The sequence below is a fragment of the Mustelus asterias genome, unplaced genomic scaffold, assembly GCF_964213995.1.
Source record: "Mustelus asterias unplaced genomic scaffold, sMusAst1.hap1.1 HAP1_SCAFFOLD_2540, whole genome shotgun sequence".
NCBI lineage: Eukaryota > Metazoa > Chordata > Chondrichthyes > Carcharhiniformes > Triakidae > Mustelus > Mustelus asterias.
Genome location: NW_027592485.1, coordinates 33,712 through 53,119, shown reverse-complemented (window position 1 = coordinate 53,119; position 19,408 = coordinate 33,712). Strand labels below are relative to the sequence as shown.

Below are 19,408 nucleotides of genomic sequence, written 5' to 3'. Positions count from 1 at the left end.
CCTCTCGATTCTCTCTGAGCCCCTCTGGCCACCCTCCACCTCCCCCACCGTCCCCGGGGAGGGGAGGGGGTAAGAGGGTGGGAAGATATCCCAACATGCACTGGGGGCACAGAGTGGGTGTGGGGGGAGGGTGAAGGGGAGAGGGGAGGTGGTTGGGATTAGGGGGGTGGGGTGCGTGGGTGGTCAGTATAGCTCCCTACCCCAAATCCTGGGCATCAAAGGCCAAGGCAGTCTTGTTTATGGCCCATGGCGGTCTGACCCTTGAACCCTGACCCCTCTCTCTCTCTCTTTCCGATCCAGGACGGTTCGGGAACCAGGCAGATCATCTTTTGGGGTCCCTGGCCTTTGCACAGATGCTGAACCGGACCTTAGTTGTGCCCCCCTGGGTGGTCTACAGACACCACACCCCACCCTACACAAACGTAAGTCGCCAATCTGGGGTGCCGCACTGTCAGAGGGTCAGTGCTGAGGGAGTGCCGCACTGTCAGAGGGTCAGTGCTGAGGGAGTGTCGCATTGTCAGAGGGTCAGTGCTGAGGGAGTGCCGCACTGTCAGAGGGTCAGTGCTGAGGGAGTGTCGCACTGTCAGAGGGTCAGTGCTGAGGGAGTGCCGCACTGTCAGAGGGTCAGTGCTGAGGGAGTGCCGCACTGTCAGAGGGTCAGTGCTGAGGGAGTGTCGCACTGTCAGAGGGTCAGTACTGAGGGAGTGCCGCACTGTCAGAGGGTCAGTACTGAGGGAGTGTCGCATTGTCAGAGGGTCAGTACTGAGGGAGTGTCGCATTGTCAGAGGGTCAGTGCTGAGGGGGTGCCGCACTGTCAGAGGGTCAGTGCTGAGGGAGTGTCGCACTGTCAGAGGGTCAGTACTGAGGGAGTGCCGCACTGTCAGAGGGTCAGTACTGAGGGAGTGTCGCATTGTCAGAGGGTCAGTACTGAGGGAGTGTCGCATTGTCAGAGGGTCAGTGCTGAGGGGGTGCCGCACTGTCAGAGGGTCAGTGCTGAGGGAGTGTCGCACTGTCAGAGGGTCAGTACTGAGGGAGTGCCGCACTGTCAGAGGGTCAGTACTGAGGTAGTGCCGCACTGTCAGAGAGACGGAGCTGAGGGCGTGCCGCACTGTCAGAGGGTCAGTACTGAGGGAGAGTCGCACTGTCAGAGGGTCAGTGCTGAGGGAGTGCCGCACTGTCAGAGGGTCAGTGCTGAGGGAGTGCCGCACTGTCAGAGGGTCAGTGCTGAGGGAGTGCCACACTGTCAGCGGGTCAGTGCTGAGGGAGTGCCGCACTGTCAGAGAGTCAGTGCTGAGGGAGTGCCGCACTGTCAGAGGGTCAGTGCTGAGGGAGTGCCGCACTGTCAGAGGGTCAGTGCTGAGCGAGTGCCGCACTGTCAGAGGGTCAGTGCTGAGGGAGTGCCGCACTGTCAGAGGGTCAGTGCTGAGGGAGTGCCACACTGTCAGCGGGTCAGTGCTGAGGGAGTGCCGCACTGTCAGAGAGACGGTGCTGAGGGAGTGCCACACTGTCAGAGGGTCAGTACTGAGGGAGTGCCGCACTGTCAGAGTGTCAGTGCTGAGGGAGTGCCGCACTGTCAGAGGGTCAGTGCTGAGGGAGTGCCGCACTGTCAGAGAGACGGTGCTGAGGGAGTGCCGCACTGTCAGAGGGTCAGTGCTGAGGGAGTGCCGCACTGTCAGAGGGTCAGTGCTGAGGGAGTGCCGCACTGTCAGAGAGTCAGTGCTGAGGGAGTGCCGCACTGTCAGAGGGTCAGTGCTGAGGGAGTGCCGCACTGTCAGAGAGTCAGTACCCCTCTCTGTGTCTCCTGTGTGAGGGTGAAGGGGGTGTGTAGAAGGGGTGCGGGGACGCGGGTCTCTCCCCCCCCCGGGAGATTCGCCCCCCCCCCTTCCTCAGTTGTGTCCTGCCCTCTCTTCCAGGCCCATGTTCCGTACAGCCAGTACTTCCAGTTGGAGGCGCTCCGGGGATTCCACCGGGTGGTCGGGATGGAAGAGTTCATGGAGGTGCTGGCGCCCAGGCACTGGCCACAGGGCGAGAGGGTGGCTTACTGCTTCGACGTGGCGGCCCAGCGGAGCCCCGACAAGTCATCCTGCCCCATGAAGGTGAGGGGAGGGCCCGCAGAGCCGGGGCCTGGAGTAGTGGGACGTCTGGGAATTGGGTTGTTGGGTAACGGGGCCTGGTGTTGGGGTAATAGATACATCGACACAGGACAAAGAACAAAGAACAATACAGCACAGGAACAGGCCCTTCGGCCCTCCAAGCCCGCGCCGCTCCCCGGTCCAGGATTGAATCCTGAATCCAGGATCCCCGCCCAATTTTCCAGCCTATCTACATCCTAATATCCTATCCACCGAGCTGTCCCTCACAGCTACGATGCTTTGTTCATCACAACCTATTAACTCACCCCCACCCCCCCATTCCAGACCATGTGATCTCCAGGGAGAGGCGAAAACCCAGAGTGAAAACCCCAGGGCCAATATGGGGAAAAAAAATCTGGGAAATTCCTCTCCGACCCCCTGAGGCGATCGAAACGAGTCCAGGAGATCACACTGGCCCTGGTCGGAAAATGCTTCCCAACCCTATTCATTTCCACTTCTGCTTTACGAACACCATCTGAATTCCCTGCCCCCGAGACAGGTTCCCAACTATCCGCAGTCTCGCTCTGTACTGGCACCAGCAAGATGATCATAGAATGCAGCCTTGAAACGAGAAACAAGGAACAATTAGCCCGCGCCGCTCCCTGGTCCAAACTAGACCACTCTTTTGTATCCCTCCATTCCCACTCCGTTCATACAGCTGTCTAGATAAGTCTTAAACTTAAGGAACATAGAAGATAGGGGCTGGAGGAGGCCATTCGGCCCTTCGGGCCTGCTCCGCCATTCATCACCATCATGGCTGATCGTCCAACTCAATAGCCTAATCCTGCTTTCCCCCCATAACCTTTGACCCCATTCGCCCCAAGCGCTATATCCAGCCGCCTCTTGAATACATTCAACGTTTTGGCATCAACTACTTCCTGTGGTAATGAATTCCACAGGTTCACCGGGTGAAGAAATGTCTCCTCACCCCCGTCCTAAATGGTCTACCCCGAATCCTCAGACTGTGACCCCCTGGTTCTGGACTCCCCCCACCATCGGGAACATCCTCCCTGCATCTACCCTGTCTAGTCCTGTTAGAATTTTATAAGTCTCTGTGAGATTCTTCCCCTCATTCGTCTGAACTCCAGCGAAAACAATCCTAACCTGGTCAATCTCTCCTCACACATCAGTCCCGCCATCCCCGGAATCAGCCGGGTAAACCTTCGCTGCATTCCCTCCAGAGCAAGAACATCCTTCCTCAGAAAAGGAGACCAAAACTGCACACAATACTCCAGGTGTGGCCTCACCAAGGCCGTGTATCATTGCAACAACACATCCCTGCTCCTGTACTCGAAACCTCTCGCAATGAAGGCCAACGTACCATTTGCCTTCTTTACCGCCTGCTGCACCTGCATGCTTACCTTCAGCGACTGGTGCACAAGGACACCCAGGTCCCTCTGCACACTCCCCTCTCCCAATTTACAGCCATTCAGGCAGTAATCTGCCGCCTTGTTTTTGCTTCCAAAGTGAATAACCTCACATTTACCCAAATTAAACTGCATCTGCCATTGATTTGCCCACTCACCCAACCTGTCCAGATCATTCTGAAGGATCTCTGCATGGGGGTGTCAGGGTAATGGGAGGTTTTGGGGGTAATGGGAGGTTTTGGGGTAATGGGGAGGTTTTGGGGTAATGGGGAGGTTTTGGGGTAAGGGGGATGTTTTTGGGATAATGGGGAGGTTTTGGGGTAATGGTGGATTTTGGGGTAATGGGGGTGGGTTTGGGGTAATGAGGGGTTTGGGGTAATGGGGGGTTTTGGGGTAATGGGGGGGTTTTGGGGTAATGGGAGGATTTTGGGGTAATGGAGAGGTTTTTGGGTCATGGGGAGGTTTTTGGGGGTAATGGGGAGGTTTTGGGGTAATGGGGTTTTTTGGGGTAATGGGGAGGGTTTGGGGTAATGAGGGGTTTGGGGTAATGGGGGGTTTTGGGGTAATGAGGGGTTTGGGGTAATGGGGGGTTTTGGGGTAATGGTTTTTTTTTGGGTAATGGGAGGTTTTGGGTAACGGGGGTTTGGGGATAATGGAGTGGTTGGGGGTAATGGGAGTTTGGGGTAATGGGGGGTTTTGGAGTAATGGGGGTTTGGGGGTCATGGGGATTTTGGAATAATGGGGTTTTTTGGGGTAATGGGGTGGTTTTGGGGTAATGGGTGTTTGGGGTAATGGGGAGCTTTTGGGGTAATGGAGGTTTTGGGGTAATGGGGGTTTTATGGTAATGGGGGCTTGGGGGTAATGGAGATTTGTGGTAATGGGGGTTTGGGGTAATGGGGGGTTTTGGGGTAATAGGGGGTTTGGGGTAATGGGGGGTTTTGGGGTAATGGGGGTTTTGGGATAATGGGGGTTTTGTGGTGATGGGGGTTTTGTGGTGATGGGGGTGTTGGGGTAATGGGGGTGTTGGGGTAATGGGTGGTTTGGGGGTAATGGGGGGTTTGGGATAATGGGGGGTGTGGGGTAATGGCAGGTTTTGGTGTATTGGGGGTAATGGAGTTTTTGGGGTAATGGGGTTTTTTGGGGTCATGGGTTTTTTGGAGTAATGGGGCTTTTGGGGTAATGGGGGTTTGGGGTTTTTGGGGTAATGTTTTTTTTGGGGTAATGGGTTTTTTGAGGTAATGGGGGTTTGGGGGAAATTGGGTTTTTGGGGTAATGGGGTCGTTTTGGGGTCATGGTAGTTTTGGGGTAATTGTTTTTTTTGGGGTAATGGGGATTTTGGGGTAATTGGGTTTTTTGGGGTAATGGGGGTTTTGGGGTAATTGGGTTTTTGGGGGTAATGGGGGTTTGGGGTAATGGGGTGTTTGGGGTAATGGGGTTTTTTGGGGTGATGGGGGTTTTGGGGGTAATGGGGTGTTTGGGGTAATGGTTTTTTTGGGGGTAATGGGGGTTTTGGGGTAATGGGTTTTTTGGGGTAATGGGGGTTTGTGATAATGGGGGTTTGGGGGTAATGGGGGGGTTTGGGGTAATGGGGGTTTTGGGGTTATGGGGGTTTTGGGGTAATGGGTTTTTTGGGGGTAATGGGTGGTTTCGGGGTAATGGGGTTTTGGGGTAATGGTGGTTTTGGGGTAATGGGGTGTTTGGGGTAATGGGGTTTTTGGGGTAATGGTTTTTTTTGGGGTAATGGGGGTTTTGGGGTAATGGGTTTTTTGGGGTAATGGGGGTTTTGGGGTAATGGGGGTTTTGGGGTATTGAGAGGTTTTGGGGTACTGGGGGGTTTTGGGGTAATGGTTTTTTTTTGAATAATGGTGGTTTTTTGGAGGTAATGGGGTTTTGGGGTAATGGGGGGATTTGGGGTAATGGGGGGATTTGGGGTAATGGGGTTTTTTGGGAATAATGGTGGGTTTTTTGGGGTATTGGGAGGTTTTGGGGTACTGGGGGGTTTGGGATAATGGGGGAGTTTGGGGTAATGGTGGTTTTTTGGGGGTAATGGGGGGAGCGGGGGTCCCCGGATTCCCGGGGTTTGGGTCCCTGGGGAGGTATTGCTGATTGCCGCTGTGTTTGACCCCGGAATTCGGACAGGATGGGAACCCCTTTGGACCGTTCTGGGACCACTTCCACGTCGACTTTGACCGCTCGGTGCTATTCAGTGGAATTGCGTTCAATTCCTATTACAAAACTCACTGGACCCAAAGGTAATCCTTCATAAAGTGTATTTATGAGTGTCACGAGTCGGCTTACATTAACACCGCAGTGAAGTCACTGTGAAAATCCCCTAGTCGCCCACACTCCAGCGCCTGTTCGGGTAACACTGAGGGAGAATTTAGCACGGCCAATCCACCCTAACCAGCACGTCTTTCAGACAGTGGGAGGAAACCGGAGCACCCGGAGGAAACCCACGCAGACACGGGGAGAACGTGCAAACTCCGCACAGTGACCCAAGCACAGGGTCCCTGGCGCTGTGAGGCAGCAGTGCCAACCAATGTGCCACCAGGGTCCAGTTGGCATTCCGATGGCGGCTTTGCGAACCCGTGAGGGTTCATTGTGACATGAACTTAGCAATCTGTGTCCCAAAAACGACCATGGCCATCGGTGATGGTCAATGGAGAGGTCATGCCCTTAGCAACCGGATATGACCTTTAGAGAGGTCATGCCCTTAGCAACCGAATATGACCTTTGGAGAGGTCATGCCCTTAGTAACCGGATATGACCTTGAGAGAGGTAATGCCCTTAGCAACCGGATATGATCTTTAGAGAGGTCATGGCCTTAGCGACTGGATATGACCTTTGGAGGTCATGCCCTTATCAACCAGATATGAACTTTAGAGATGTCATGCCGTTAGCGACTGGATAAGACCTTTAGAGAGGACTTTCCCTTAGCAACCAGATATGACCTTTAGACATGTAATGCCCTTAGCAACCAGATAACCTTTAGAGAGCCCATGCCCTTAGCAACCAAAGAACAGTACAGCACAGGAAACAGGCCCTTCGGCCCTCCAAGCCTGTGCCGCTCATTGGTCCAACTAGACCAATCGTTTGTATCCCTCCATTCCCAGGCTGCTCATGTGACTATCCAGGTAAGTCTTAAACGATGTCAGCGTGTCTGCCTCCACCACCCTACTTGGCAGCGCATTCCAGGCCCCCACCACCCTCTGTGTAAAAAACATCCCTCTAATATCTGAGTTATACCTCGCCCCTCTCACCTTGAGCCCGTGACCCCTCGTGATCGTCACTTCTGATCTGGGAAAAAGCTTCCCACCGTTCACCCTATCTATCCCCTTCATAATCTTGTACACCTCTATTAGATCTCCCCTCATTCGCCGTCTTTCCAGGGAGAACAACCCCAGTTTACCCAATCTCTCCTCATAGCTAAGACCCTCCATACCAGGCAACATCCTGGTAAACCTTCTCTGCACTCTCTCTAACGCCTCCACGTCCTTCTGGTAGTGCGGCAACCAGAACTGGACGCAGTACTCCAAATGTGGCCTAACCAGCGTTCTATACAGCTGCATCAGACTCCAGCTTTTATACTCTATACCCCGTCCTATAAAGACAAGCATACCATATGCCTTCTTCACCACCTTCTCCACCTGTGTTGCCACCTTCAAGGATTTGTGGACTTGCACACCTAGGTCCCTCTGTGTTTCTATACTCTTGATGGCTCTGCCATTTATTGTATAACTCCTCCCTACATTATTTCTTCCAAAATGCATCACTTCGCATTTATCCGGATTAAACTCCATCTGCCACCTCTCCGCCCAATTTTCCAGCCTATCTATATCCTGCTGTATTGCCCGACAATGCTCTTCGCTATCCGCAAGTCCAGCCATCTTCGTGTCATCCGCAAACTTGCTGATAACACCAGTTACACCTTCTTCCAAATCATTTATATATATCACAAATAGCAGAGGTCCCAGTACAGAGCCCTGCGGAACACCACTGGTCACAGACCTCCAGCCGGAAAAAGACCCTTTGACCGCTACCCTCTGTCTCCTATGGCCAAGCCAGTTCTCCACCCATCTAGCCACTTCTCCTTGTATCCCATGAGCCTTAACCTTCTTAACCAACCTGCCATGTGGGACTTTGTCAAATGCCTTACTGAAATCCATATAGACGACATCCACGGCCCTTCCTTCATCAACCGTTTTTGTCACTTCCTCAAAAAACTCCACCAGACATGACCTCCAAAGATGTCAAGCCCTTAGCAACCGGATATGACCTTTAGAGAGATCATGCTCTTAGCAACCACATATGACCTCACCAGATATGACCTTTAGAGAGGTCATGCCCTTAGCAACCAATTGACCTTTAGTGAGGTCCTGCCCTTAGCAACTAGTTGACCTTTAGAGAGGTCATGCCCTTAGCAACCAGTTAACCTTTGGAGAGGTCATGCCCTTAGCAACCAGTTTACCTTTGGAGACGTCATGCCCTTAGCAACCAGTTAACCTTTGGAGGGGTCATGGCCTTAGCAACCAGTTGACCTTTAGAGAGGTCATGCCCTTAGCGACCAGGATTGCCCCTCGGCCCTCCGCCAGCTTATTGTTGCTATGGTAACGGTGTTAAAATGGTTGATGTCTTGGTGCTGACCGCCACTCTGCTCCCTTTCCAGGTACCCGGCCTCTGAGCACCCGGTGCTGGCCCTGCCCGGGGCTCCGGCCCAGTTCCCGGTGCTGAAGGAACACCAGCACCTCCAGCAGTACGTGGTGTGGTCGGAGCAGATCGCCAACCAGGCCGAGGGCCACATCCGGGCCCTGCTGCCCAGGCCCTACCTGGGCATCCACCTGCGGGTGGGGGTGGACTGGGTGAGTCGTCCCCGGCACTGCCCGGCTCACCGGGACGGGGTGAGGGGACAGGGGTGGGGGGGGGGGGGGGCGGATACCAGGACAGAATCGGGGCTCGGATAGGATCTGACATCCCAGAACCAGACCATTCAGCCCCTCTGCCACTGGCTGGTGTTCCTGCTCTATCCGAGCCTCCTACCGCCCCAGCGTCTAACCCCATATCCTTCTATCCCTTTTCACCCTCGTGTATTTATCCAGTCCCCCCTCCCCGCCATCCCCCCCACACCGGGAATGAATCGACGCTATTCGCCTCAGCACTGGAACAGGAAGAGGCCATTCGGCCCCTCAAGTCTGTTCTGCCACCATTCAGTTATCTTTACTCCATCCAACTTGTGTGGACACAACATGGGTGGGATGGGCCGAATGGTACCTTGTCGAGGTACTAGCAGGGACACTCACCTCCTCTCACACCCCCCGTACGGCCATCACAGCTACAGGGTTAATGTGAATCTCTCTCTCCGCACACTCTCTACCCCATCCTACTCCACCAATCACCCCCCATCATCCTCCCCACTCTCCCTGTGTCTCTGCCACCCCCTTCCTCTTTCTCTCAGTGCCTCCCTCTCTGTCCCTCTCTATCACTCCCTCTGTCTCTCTCTTTCTCTTTCTGTCTCTCTCTCCCACTGCGTCTCTCTCCCTCTCCCTCTGTGTCTATCTCCCTCTGTGTGTGTGTGTCTCTCTCTCTGTCGCTCTCTGTCTCTCTCTCTGTCTCTCTCTCTCTCTGTCTCTCTCTCTGTCTCCCACTCTCTGTCTCTCTCTCTGTCTCTCACTCTCTGTCTTTCTCTCTCTGTTTCTCTCTCTCTCTGTCTCTCTGTCGCTCTCTCTCTCTGTCTCCGTCGCTCTCTCTCTCTCTCTCTCTGTCTCTCTCTCTCTCTCTGTCTCTCTGTCGCTCTCTCTCTCTGTCTCCGTCGCTCTCTCTCTCTCTCTCTCTCTCTGTCTCTCTCTCTCTGTCTCTCTCTGTCTCTCTCTCTCTCTCTCTGTCTCTCTCTCTCTCTCTCTCTCTGTCTCTCTCTCTCTCTCTCTCTGTTGTCTCTCTCTCTCTCTCTGTCTCTCTCTCTCTCTGTCTCTCTCTCTCTCTGTCCCTCTTTCTCTCTGTCTCTCTCTCTCTCTGTCCCTCTCTCTCCCTCTCTGTCTCTCTCTCTCTCTCTGTCTCTCTCTCTCTCTCTCTGTCTCTCTCTCTCTCTCTGTCTCTCTCTCTGTCTCTCCCTCTCTGTCTCTCTCTCTCTCTCTGTCTCTCTCTCCCTCTCTGTCTCTCTCTCTCTCTCACGCTGCCCAGTGCTCTCCGTCATTTCCCCCTGGGCACTCTGCGATGCCCTGCGGGTCGGAGTTGGGGGTGGGGTGGATCTGGAACTCGGGCGTATCGTTTTAAAATCAGGGGGTCTCCCATTGAGGAAGGCGACTCGGGGGAATTCCTTCCCTCTCGCGGGGGGGGGGGGGGGCGGTGGTCCTTGGCGTGTGGCCCAGTGGGCGGTGCGGGTGGCTGAATATATTCCAGGCCGCAGATCTCTGATTGACCGCAGGGGTCAATGTGGAGGGACAGGTCGTAAGGAAACATAGAAACATAGAATCCCTAGAGTGCAGAAGGAGGCCATTCGGCCCATCGAGTCTGCACCGACCACAATCCCACCCAGGCCCTACCCCCACATATTTTTACCCGCTAATCCCTCTAACCTACGCATCCCAGGATTCTAAGGGGCAATTTTTTTTTAACCTGGCCAATCAACCTAACCCGCACATCTTTGGACTGTGGGAGGAAACCGGAGCACCCGGAGGAAACCCACGCAGACACGAGGAGAATGTGCAAACTCCACACAGACAGTGACCCGAGCCGGGAATCGAACCCGGGACCCTGGAGCTGTGAAGCAGCAGTGCTAACCACTGTGCTACCGTGCCGCCCCGGCACGGAGCGGGGGGGCTGCAGAAGGACTTGGACAGGTTCGGAGAGTGGGCAACGAAGTGTCAGATGGAATACAATGTGGAAAAGTGTGAGGTTATGGCACTTTGGAAGGAGGAATGGAGGATAGACTATTTTCCAAATGGGGAAATGCTTCAGAAATCAGAAACACAAAGTGACTTGGGAGTCATTGTTCAAGATTCTCTTAAGGTTAACGCGCAGGTTCAGTCGGCAGTTAGGAAGGCAAATGCAATGTTAGCATTCATATCGAGAGGGCTAGAATACAAGAGCAGGGATGTACTTCTGAGGCTGTATAAGGCTCTGGTCAGACCCCATTTGGAGTACTGTGAGCAGTTTTGGGCCCCGTATCTAAGGAAGGATGTGCTGGCCTTGGAAAGGGTCCAGAGGAGGTTCACAAGAATGATCCCTGGAATGAAGAGCTTGTCGTATGAGGAACGGTTGAGGACTCTGGGTCTGTACTTGCTGGAGTTTAGAAGGATGAGGGGGAGGGATCTTATTGAAACTTACAGGATACTGCGAGGCCTGGATAGAGTGGACGTGGAGAGGATGTTTCCACTAGGAGGAAAAACTAGAACCAGAGGGCACAGCCTCAGGCTAAAGGGACGCTCCTTTAAAACAGAGATGAGGAGGAATTTCTTCAGCCAGGGAGTGGTGAATCTGTGGAACTCTTTGCCGCAGAAGGCTGTGGAGGCCGGGTCATTGAGTGTCTTTAAGACAGAGATAGATAGGTTCTTGATTAATAAGGGGATCAGGGGTTATGGGGGAAAGGGCAGGAGAATGGGGATGAGGAAAATATCAGCCATGATTGAATGGCGGAGCAGACTCGATGGGCCGAGTGGCCTCATTCTGCTCCTATGGTCTTATGGTTCGGGGGGGGGGGGTTGGGGGTGGGGGAATGGGACGCAAGGAAAAGTTGCGTCAAGGCCTCAATCCGCGAAGGCCGTGATGTTATTGAATGGCCTCCCCCAGTCTTATTTGATGAGGGAAGCATCGGGCAGTCGGGGAGGGGTCTCTGATGGAGCTGTGTGGTAATCCTCTCTGTTTCCCCACCCCTTCCCCCACAGAGAAATGCCTGTAACATGTTACAGGAGGGCACAGTGGGACCCCACCTCATGGCTTCGCCGCAGTGCGTGGGCTACAGCCGACAGAACGCTCGGACCCTGACCATGGAGATGTGCCTGCCCGGCTTGGCTGAGATCCAGAGGGCGGTGGGCACCTGGGCAAAGAGGATCGGCGCCAAGTCCGTCTACATCGCCACCGACTCCCAGACCTTCAGTGCCGAGATCGGGCAGGCGGTGGGCGCCAAGGTAAGGGGCAGGTTCGGAATTAACGCCCCCCTCCTCCCCCCCCCCACTTCCTGCACCCCCAAAGCCTCCCCTCCCCCAATCCCCACCCCATTCTCCCACATTTGCCTCCCCTCCCCCCCATCGACCTGACCCCGTCCTTCACGCTTCCTGTGACAGTGAATCACAGAAGCCCTACAGTACAGAAAGAGGCCATTCGGCCCATCGAGTCTGCACCGACCACAATCCCACCCAGGCCCTATTCCCGTAACCCCACACATTTACCCTGCTAATCCTCCTGACACTAAGGTCAATTTAGCACGGCCAATCCCCCTAACCTACACATCTTTGGACACTAAGGAGCAATTTAGCATGGCCAATCCACCTAACCTACACATCTTTGGACACTAAGGGGCAGTTTAGCATGGCCAATCCACCTCACCCACACATCTTTGGACACTAAGGGGCAATTTAGCATGGCCAATCCACCTGCCCTGCATATCTTTGGACACTAAGGGGCAGTTTAGCACGGCCAATCCATCTAACCTACACATCTTTGGACACTAAGGGGCAGTTTAGCACGGCCAATCCATCTAACCTACACATCTTTGGACACTAAGGGGCAGTTTAGCATGGCCAATCCATCTAACCTACACATCTTTGGACACTAAGGGGCAGTTTAGCATGGCCAATCCATCTAACCTACACATCTTTGGACACTAAGGGGCAGTTTAGCATGGCCAATCCACCTAACCTGCACATCTTTGGACACTAAGGGGCAATTTAGCATGGCCAATCCACCTAACCTACACATCTTTGGACACTAAGGGGCAATTTAGCATGGCCAATCCACCTGCCCTGCACATCTTTGGACACTAAGGGGCAATTTAGCACGGCCAATCCACCTCACCCACACATCTTTGGACACTAAGGGGCAATTTAGCATGGCCAATCCACCTAACCTACACATCTTTGGACACTAAGGGGCAATTTAGCATGGCCAATCCACCTAACCTACACATCTTTGGACACTAAGGGGCAGTTTAGCATGGCCAATCCACCTCACCCACACATCTTTGGACACTAAGGGGCAATTTAGCATGGCCAATCCACCTGCCCTGTATATCTTTGGACACTAAGGGGCAGTTTAGCACGGCCAATCCATCTAACCTACACATCTTTGGACACTAAGGGGCAGTTTAGCACGGCCAATCCATCTAACCTACACATCTTTGGACACTAAGGGGCAGTTTAGCATGGCCAATCCATCTAACCTACACATCGTTGGACACTAAGGGGCAGTTTAGCATGGCCAATCCACCTAACCTGCACATCTTTGGACACTAAGGGGCAATTTAGCATGGCCAATCCACCTAACCTACACATCTTTGGACACTAAGGGGCAATTTAGCATGGCCAATCCACCTGACGTGCACATCTTTGGACACTAAGGGGCCCCCAGTCATATGACCTGACCCGTCAATCATCCCAATCAAGCTGTACTCTACAATCCCAGGGGGAAAGGCTAAAACAATGGATTAGTTCAGATTAAAACAAACATGGTACCAATTATGTTGCTGCAGCAACAGTGGAGAACACCAACTGCAGACAACATGTACTGACAGAGTGCCAGGGACTGCTCGAAACCTCCCGCAGAGAAACATGTTTAAAATATCTAAAAGGCACAGCATCGTCACACCTGGTCCAAAAAGAACAAAGAACAGTACAGCACAGAAACAGGCCCTTCGGCCCTCCAAGCCTGCACCGATTGCGCTGTCCTATCTACACCAACCGCTTATATCCCTCTATTCCCCTCTGTTCATGTGCCTATCCAGATAAGTCTTAAACGTCACTCACATGTCTGCCTCAACCCCCTCGCTTGGTAGCGCATTCCAGGCCCCCACCACCCTCTGTAAAAAAAACTTCCCCCGCACATCTCCACTGAACCTTCCCCCCTAATCTTGAACTTGTCCCCCCCTTGTAATTATCATTTTTGCCCTGGGACAAAGCTTCGAAATGTTCACCGTATCTCTACCTCTCAAACTACAAAAGGTCGTGAATGTAGCCCAATCCATCACGCAAACCCAGCCTCCCATCCATTGACTCTGTCTACATTTCCCGATGCCTCGGAGAAAAGCAGCCAGCATAATTAAGGACCCCCACGCACCCCGGACATCCGCTCTTCCACTTTCTTCCGTCGGGAAAAAGATACAAAAGTCTGAAATCACGTACCAACCGACTCAAGAACAGCTTCTTCCCTGCTGCCGTCAGACTTTTGAATGGACCTACCTCGCATTAAGTTGATCTTTCTCTGCACCCTAGCTATGACTGTAACATAAGAACATAAGAACTAGGAGCAGGAGTAGGCCATCTGGCCCCTCGAACCTGCTCCGCCATTCAATAAGATCATGGCTGATCTTTTCGTGGACTCAGCTCCACTTACCCGCCCGCTCACCATAACCCTTAATTCCTGTTCCAAAATCTATCTATCCTTGCCTTAAAAACATTCAATGAGGTAGCCTCAACTGGGCAGGGAATTCCACAGATTCACAACCCTTTGTGTGAAGAAGTTCCTCCTCAACTCAGTCCTAAATCTGCTCCCCCTTATTTTGAGGCCATGTCCCCTAGTTCTAGTTTCACCCGCCAGTGGAAACAACTTCCCTGCTTCTATCTTATCTATCCCCTTCATAATCTTATATGTTTCTATAAGATCTCCCCTCATTCTTCTGAATTCCAATGAGTATAGCCCCAGTCTACTCAGTCTCTCCTCATAAGCCAACCCTCTCAACTCCGGAATCAACCCAGTGAATCTCCTCTGCACCCCCTCCAGTGCCAGTATATCCTTTCTCAAGTAAGGAGACCAAAACTGTACACAGTACTCCAGGTGTGGCCTCACCAGCACCTTATACAGCTGCGACATAACCTCGCTGTTTTTAAACTCCATCCCTCTCGCAATGAAGGACAAAATTCCATTTGCCTTCTTAATTACCTGCTGCACCTGCAAACCAACTCCTTGAGATTCCTGCACAAGGACACCCAGGTCCCTCTGCACAGCAGCATGCTGCAATTTTTTACCATTTAAATAATAGTCCATTTTGCTGTTATTCCGACCAAAATGGATGACCTCACATTTACCAACATTGTACTCCATCTGCCAGACCCTCGCCCACTCACTTAGACTATCTATATCCCTTTGCAGACTTTCAGCGTCCTCTGCACACTTTGCTCTTCCACCCATCCGAGTGTCATCTGCGAATTTTGACACACTACGCTTGGTCCCCAACTCCAAATCATCGATGTAAATCGTAAACAATTGCGGTCCCAACACTGATCCCTGAGGCACACCACTAGTCACTGATCGCCAACCAGAAAAACACCCATTTACCCCCACTCTTTGCGACATTCACACCACATTCAACACTTCAGCATTACATTCTGCACTCTCTCCTTTCCTTCTCTATGAACGGTATGCTTTGTCTGTACAGCGCGCAAGAAACAATCCTTTTCACTGTATCCCAATCCATGTGACAATAATAAGTCAAATCAAATCATAATCTTGTAGACTTCTATCAGGTCGCCCCCTCAACCTCCGTCGTTCCAGTGAGAACAAACCGAGTTTCTCCAACCTCTCCTCATAGCTAATGCCCTCCATACCAGGCAACATCCTGGTAAATCTTTTCTGTACCCTCTCCAAAGCCTCCACTTCTTTCTGGTAGTGTGGCGACCAGAATTGGACACTATATTATCCAAGTGTGGCCTAACCAATATTTTATACAACTGTAACATAAGTTGCCAACTTTTATACTCGATGCCCCTCTGTGGCTGGGCGTGACATTCTGTTTGGGGAGGCTCTGGCCTAGTGGTGTTATCACTAAACTATTAATCCAGAAACTCAGCTAATGTTCTGGGGGACCCAGGTTCGAATCCCACCATGGTGGAATTTGAATTCAATAAAAAATATCTGGAATTAAGAATCTACTGATGACCCATTGTCGGAAAAACCCATCTGGTTCCCTTTAGGGAAGGAAATCTGCCGTCCTTACCCGGTCTGGCCTACATGTGACTCCAGGGCCCACAGCCAATGTGGTTGACTCTCAACTGCCCTCCAAGGGGCAACTAGGGATGGGTAATAAATGCTGGGCCCAGCCAGCGACACCCATGTCCCATGAATGAATTTTATAAAAGCAAAGCTGCTATGGAGGCGCTATATGAATGTAATTTGGTGTTGGGAGGTATACAGCAGGAATTGATTTGGTAGGCCCCTTTTTGGGGGGGATGGGGTTTGCGTAGCCCCATTCTGGGCAGTGGGGGGTTATTTAGTCCCGTTCTGGGGATGAGGGGGGGGGGTTGTTCCGCTCCGTTCTTGGGGGGGGTGGGGGAACAGGGTTTGGTTAGCTCCATTCTGGGGAGTGGGGAACAGGAGGCTTTGCTCGGCTCCGTTCTGGGGGGCAGCGGAGGTTTGGTAGACCCCGTTCTGGGGAGGAAATGGGGGTAATGGGGTTTGCGTTCTTGGGGGGGGGGTGGGGGGGGGGGTTGCTCGGCCCTGTTCTGGGGGGGATTGCATGGCTCTATTCTGGGGGGGAACGGGGTTTACTAGGCCCCGTTTTGGGGGGGGAACAGGGGTTTCGTAGGCCCCGTTCTGGGGGTGGATGGGGTTTGGTAGGCCCCATTCTGTGGGGAAACAGGGTTTGGTAGGCCCCGTTCTGGGGGGGCGGGGCAGAATGGGGGTTTGGTAGGCCCTGTTCTGGGGGGGAACAGGGGTTTGGTAGAACCCATTCTAGGGAGGAAATGGGGGTAATGGGGTTTGCGTGGCCTCGTTCTTGGGGGGGATGGGGGGGGCGTTGCTCAGCTCTGTTCTGGGAGGAGATTGCATAGCTCTATTCTGGGGGGGAAACGGGGTTTGGTAGGTCCCGTTCTGGGGGGGCGGATGGGGTTTGGTAGGCCCTGTTCTGGGGGGAAATGGGGTTTGGTAGGCCCCGTTCTGGGGGGGAATGGGGTTTGGTAGGCCCCATTCTGGGGGGGAATGGGGTTTCGTAGGCCCCATTCTGGGGGGAAACGGGGTTTGGTAGGCCCCATTCTGGGGGGAATGGGGTTTGGTAGGCCCCATTCTGGGGGGAAACGGGGTTTGGTAGGCCCCGTTCTGGGGGGGAATGGGATTTGGTAGGCCCCGTTCTGGGGGGGAATGGGGTTTGGTAGGCCCCATTCTGGGGGGAAACGGGGTTTGGTAGGCCCCGTTCTGGGGGGAATTGGGTTTGGTAGGCCCCGTTCTGGGGGGGAATGGGGTTTGGTAGGCCCCGTTCTGGGGGGGAATGGGGTTTGGTAGGCCCCGTTCTGGGGGGGAATGGGGTTTGGTAGGCCCCGTTCTTTGAAGGGGGTGTTTGGTAGGCCCCGTTCTGTGGAGGGGGGGGGGTTTGGTAGGCCCCGTTCTGTGGAGGGGGGCGTTTGGTAGGCCCCGTTCTGGGGGGGAATGGGGTTTGGTAGGCCCCGTTCTGGGGGGGAATGGGGTTTGGTAGGCCCCGTTCTGGGGGGGGAATGGGGTTTGGTAGGCCCCGTTCTGGGGGGGAATGGGGTTTGGTAGGCCCCGTTCTTTGAAGGGGGTGTTTGGTAGGCCCCGTTCTGTGGAGGGGGGGGTTTGGTAGGCCCCGTTCTGTGGAGGGGGGGGTTTGGTAGGCCCCGTTCTGTGGAGGGGGGGGTTTGGTAGGCCCCGTTCTGGGGGGGGATCAGGGTCTACCCCCTCTCTCTCTCTCTCTCTCAGCCGCCTCTCTCTCTCTCCCTCTCTCCTGCCCCAGGTGGAGGTGGTGACTCTGCAGCCGCCCCTGCCCCAGACGGACCTCTACATTCTGGGCCAGGCCGACCACTTCATTGGGAACTGCGTCTCCTCTTTCACCGCCTTCGTCAAGCGCCAGCGGGACGTCCAGGGCAAACCTTCCTCCTTCTTTGGCATGGACCACCCCCCAGGCCCGCGGGACGAGTTCTGAGCCCGGGCAAAGGGGGGAGGGAGCTGGGAGCAGCTCGAGGGGAGGGGAGGGGAGGGGGGAGAGGGGGCTGGGGCAGCTCGGGGGGAGGGGAGGGGGGGGAGGGGACACATGATGAGCCCTGAGCCCAGGGGAGGGGGGAGAGAGGGGGCTGGGGCTGCTCGAGGGAAGGGGAGGGGGGAAGAGGGGGCTGGGGCAGCTCGAGGGGAGGGGGGGGGGGTTAGAGGGACGCAGGGTGGGGAGGGGCTCCTCTGAAGCTACCTGCCCCCCCCCACCCTCAGACTAGAGAACGCACAGCCCCAACTGAGGGGAGGGGGGCGGTATCGAAGGAATTCACTTCCCCCCTACCCTCACACACACCCTCACACACACCCTCACACACACACCCTCACACACACCCTCACACACCCACCCACACACACACACACCCTCACACACACACACGCACACACCCTCACACACACACACCCTCACACACACACACACACACCCTCACACACACCCTCACACACACCCTCACACACACACACACACCCTCACACACACACCCTCACACACACCCTCACACACACACACCCTCACACACACACACACACCCTCACACACACACACGCACACACCCTCACACACACACACACACACCCTCACACACGCCCTCACACACACCCTCACACTCACACACACCCTCACACACTCTCTCTCACACACACCCTCACACACATATGCACACTCTCTCACACACTCTGACATCTCACAGACTCTCAGGTGCACAGACAAAGCCTGCACACTCTCTCTCACAAGAATAAATACCCCCTCTCATGAAGACAAACACTAACTCTCAAAAACTCTGTCTCTCTCTCTCTGTCTCTCTCTGTCTCGCTCTCTCTCTCTGTCTCTCTCTCTCTGTCTCTCTCTCTCTGTCTCTCTCTGTCTCGCTCTCTCTCTGTCTCTCTGTCTCGCTCTCTCTCTCTGTCTTTCTCTGTCTCTCTATCTCTTTCTCTCTCTCTGTCTCTCTCTCTCTGTCTCTCTCTGTCTCGCTCTCTCTCTCTGTCTCTCTCTCTCTGTCTCTCTGTCTCGCTCTCTCTCTCTCTCTCTCTCTGTCTCTCTCTCCCTCTCTGTCTCTCTCTCTCTCTGTCTCTCTCTCCCTCTCTGTGTGTGTCTCTCTCTCCCTCTCTGTCTCTCCCTCTCTCTCTCACACACATGCACTTTCCCGCAGTGTTTCTGGGCTGGTGATCAGGACCCTGACTCAGGGGCACTGAGGCAAGAGGCAGCAGGCCGGGGGCGTGAGGCCTACCAGCTGTTGGTGAAGCCTGAGCCTCGCTTTACCACGTGGAGCCAGTATAAGATTATCGGAGGGATCATGGAGCTGACTGCTGGTATTTGCACCAAGGACCAAGAGTTCATGAAGTGATTAATAACTAAAAAAGAACTCCGCCTCTGTAACGGATTTATTTTTAGGTGACAATAATAAATTGTTTATTAATTGTAATGTCTTCCTTGTCTTCATTGCACCAGTCAGAGCGATCAAAGAGCTTTACTCTGTATCCAACCCCGTGCTGTACCTGTCCTGGGAGTGTTTGATGGGGGACAGTGTAGAGGGAGCTTTACTCTGTATCTAACCCCGTGCTGTACCTGTCCTGGGAGTGTTTGATGGGGGACAGTGTAGAGGGAGCTTTACTCTGTATCTAACCCCGTGCTGTACCTGTCCTGGGAGTGTTTGATGGGGGGAACAGTGTAGAGGGAGCTTTACTCTGTATCTAACCCCGTGCTGTACCTGTCCTGGGAGTGTTTGATGGGGGGACAGTGTAGAGGGAGCTTTACTCTGTATCTAACCCCGT

General features: G+C 53.9%; 1 protein-coding gene across 1 annotated transcript; it reads left to right on the top strand.

The window, feature by feature from the left end:
* The first annotated feature begins 305 nt into the window (after positions 1-305).
* pofut1 (protein O-fucosyltransferase 1) lies at positions 306-17,588 on the top strand. The gene is made up of 6 exons (XM_078207641.1): positions 306-422; positions 1,914-2,096; positions 5,639-5,751; positions 8,166-8,358; positions 11,377-11,619; positions 17,385-17,588. Exons 1-6 carry the CDS (start codon positions 354-356, stop codon positions 17,571-17,573), a joined length of 990 nt encoding a protein of 329 aa, XP_078063767.1. The 5' UTR covers positions 306-353; the 3' UTR covers positions 17,574-17,588.
* The last annotated feature ends 1,820 nt before the right edge of the window (positions 17,589-19,408 follow it).

Bases quoted from the DNA above. Each gene is read 5' to 3' on its own strand.
- pofut1 (XM_078207641.1), top strand. From the start codon at position 354: ATGCTGAACCGGACCTTAGTTGTGCCCCCCTGGGTGGTCTACAGACAC. The intron at 5,752-8,165 runs GTAATCCTTCAT...CTCCCTTTCCAG, and splicing joins AAAACTCACTGGACCCAAAG to GTACCCGGCCTCTGAGCACC. The intron at 11,620-17,384 runs GTAAGGGGCAGG...CTCCTGCCCCAG, and splicing joins GGCAGGCGGTGGGCGCCAAG to GTGGAGGTGGTGACTCTGCA.